This window comes from Babylonia areolata, chromosome 1, assembly GCF_041734735.1.
Source record: "Babylonia areolata isolate BAREFJ2019XMU chromosome 1, ASM4173473v1, whole genome shotgun sequence".
In the NCBI taxonomy this organism is placed as follows: Eukaryota; Metazoa; Mollusca; class Gastropoda; order Neogastropoda; family Buccinidae; genus Babylonia; species Babylonia areolata.
In genome coordinates, this window is record NC_134876.1 from 99,766,668 (window position 1) to 99,769,167 (window position 2,500).

Below are 2,500 nucleotides of genomic sequence, written 5' to 3' on the forward strand. Positions count from 1 at the left end.
TGATGTATGGATGCTCGCGCTGAAATGTAAACAAAACAAAAATAAAGAGTGCACACATAAACATAATTTGTACAAAGGAAACATACAACCATACATAACAAAACTTTATTTCAGTGATACACTCGATTGAAGGTAGGGGTAGGTTTTGACGAAATCATGGAACTGGTAAAAATATTGAATACTGAGGTATTAGCTCAAAGCTACACACGATGAATTAGTTTTGTAAGCTGATATGAAATACACGAGTATACAGTTGAAAATAAAGACGATATAGAAGAAGAAGAAGAAGAAGAAGAAGAAGAAGAAGAAGGTGGAGGAGGAGGACGAGAAGGAAGATGAGGAAGAGAAGAAGAAGAAGAAGAAGAAGAAGTAGAAGGAGGAGGAGGAGGAAGAGCAGGAGGAGGAGAAATAGAAGAAGAAGAAGGAAAAGGAAGAAGAGAAGCAGAAGCAGAAGAAGTAGAAAAAGAAAGAGAAGAAGAAGAAGAAGGAGGAGGAGAAGGAAGAGGAGGAGAAGGAGAAGGAGAAGGAGAAGAAGAAGAAGAAGAAGAAGAAGAAGAAGAAGAAGAGGAGCAGAGAGAGAGAGAGAGAGAGAGAGAGAGAGAGAGAGAGAGAGAGAGAGAGAGGGGTAGATAGGCAGACAGACAGACAGACTGATAGATAGATAGATAGATAGAGAAAGAGTAAGAGAGAGACAGAGCAAATTATAATAATTACGTGAAAATCTCTTCTTCAAACACATGTCCTAACATTTCACAGGTTTCATGATAATTTCTTCACCAACAAATGATAAAACTCCATCAATATTAAAAAAAATACAGATCACACATGTTTTCAACCCACTAACCCCCCAAAAAAAACACAAAACAAAAACAACAACAAAAAACAAAACAAAAACAAAAACAAAACAAAACAAACAAACAAACAACAACAACAACAACAAAACAAAACAAACAAAACAAAACAAAAACAAAAACAACAACAACTAACAAAAAACAAACAAACAAACAAACAAACAAAAAAAAACCCACCAAAAAACAAACACAGAAACATTTTGATTCCAGATGAAATTTGCTCCCATCAATAATAATGATAAAAAAGAAGTCGTATTAGGATGAGATGGTAGATGTCAGGATTCAGATTCAGTTTCAAGGGGGTGTCAAAGCGTGCGGACTGATCCATATGCGCTACACCACATCTGCTTTAAAACAAAACAAAACAAAGGAGCATAAGCCTCACCTCCGCACAAACCCAACGCACTGGTCAGGCCTTGAGTGGCTGCCCTTGGTTTGTGGAAAATATTAACATAAAACGAAACAAGATGATCAAACGAAACAACAACAATCAACCTGTCTTCCAATTTACTCGTCGAATTCTATAAAAAAAAAGCTCAGGAGCGGATAATAGATGGCGATGGAGCTACAATCCGATGACCGATAATGGTCTTTTATCAATCCTTTAGAAGTCATTAGTATATTTTCCCCCCCAATAATTACAGTTCTTTTTCAAATTAGGAAAACAATATAGTTGTTTATAACCCCTGTGGCTTCTCTACTTAGCTCTTCTTTAGTCAAGTTACCACTCGCGTAGCCCCCCCCCCCCCCCTCCCATCCCCCTGTCCACTTCCCAACCGAATCACGCCCGCACCCCTTCATCTCCACAGCCATAGAAGTGAAACCAGGATCTCCTCGTGGTGTTTGAGGTTCGTGCTTGTTTCTTACTGCCGCTGTATGACGCGTCTATTCTTGAAAACTCGTGTTAATTCTAGCTGTTGTGACAGAGACGCGTCTGCTTTTGGCTACTGTTGTTAGAACTCGTGCTTGTTTCTTGCTGTGGCTAGGGCGACGCGTATTTTCTCGGCTGCTAGTGTTAGAGTTATTGCTTGTTTCTCGCTGCAGCTATGGTGACACGTCTCCTTTCGGCTGCTAGTGTTAGAGTTATTGCTTGTTTCTTGCTATGGCTAGGGCGACGCGTATTTTCTCGGCTGCTAGTGTTAGAGTTATTGCTTGTTTCTCGCTTCAGCTGAAGTGATGGATCTGATTTCAGCTACAAGTATTAGAATTATTGCTTGTTTTTCTTGTCTCTTGTTTCTTGCAGCTATGGTGACGTGTATCCCCTCGGCTACTAGTGTTAGAACTCTCGCTTGCTTCTCGCTGCGGCCATGGCGACGCGTACTGTATCCCCTGGTGGCTGGCAGTGGCGGTGTGTCTGTCTAGTGGTAGCCCCTGTAGTACCTCTCTCTGTCGTTCTCGTAGATGCAAACGAGCTGTCTGGTGCCGTCGCCGCAGTTGCAGGCGGAGCAAGCCATTTTGGTGACGTCTGGCTGCATCATCTGCACACATCACTCTACCTGTGTATCTCTCTCTCTCTGTCTCTCTGCTAGTGCATGTATGCCATGTGTGTGTGTGTGTGTGTGTGTGTGTGTGTGTGTGTGTGTGTGTGTGTGTGTGTGCGCCCCCCCCCTCACACTCCCCCACCCATAAACCCAACCACCCACCTGACC

At 42.2% G+C, this 2,500-nt stretch overlaps 1 protein-coding gene across 1 annotated transcript in view; it reads right to left on the bottom strand.

Annotated features, from left to right (window-relative positions):
• Positions 1–1,694: 1,694 nt before the first annotated feature.
• The window catches only part of LOC143293377 (uncharacterized), a 44,594-nt gene continuing 43,788 nt past the window's right edge, over positions 1,695–2,500 (bottom strand). The window contains exon 10 of the mRNA XM_076604229.1: positions 1,695–2,329. Coding sequence (XP_076460344.1) covers positions 2,210–2,329 — 120 coding nt within the window. The 3' untranslated portion in view covers positions 1,695–2,209. The remainder of the gene's footprint in view (positions 2,330–2,500) is intronic.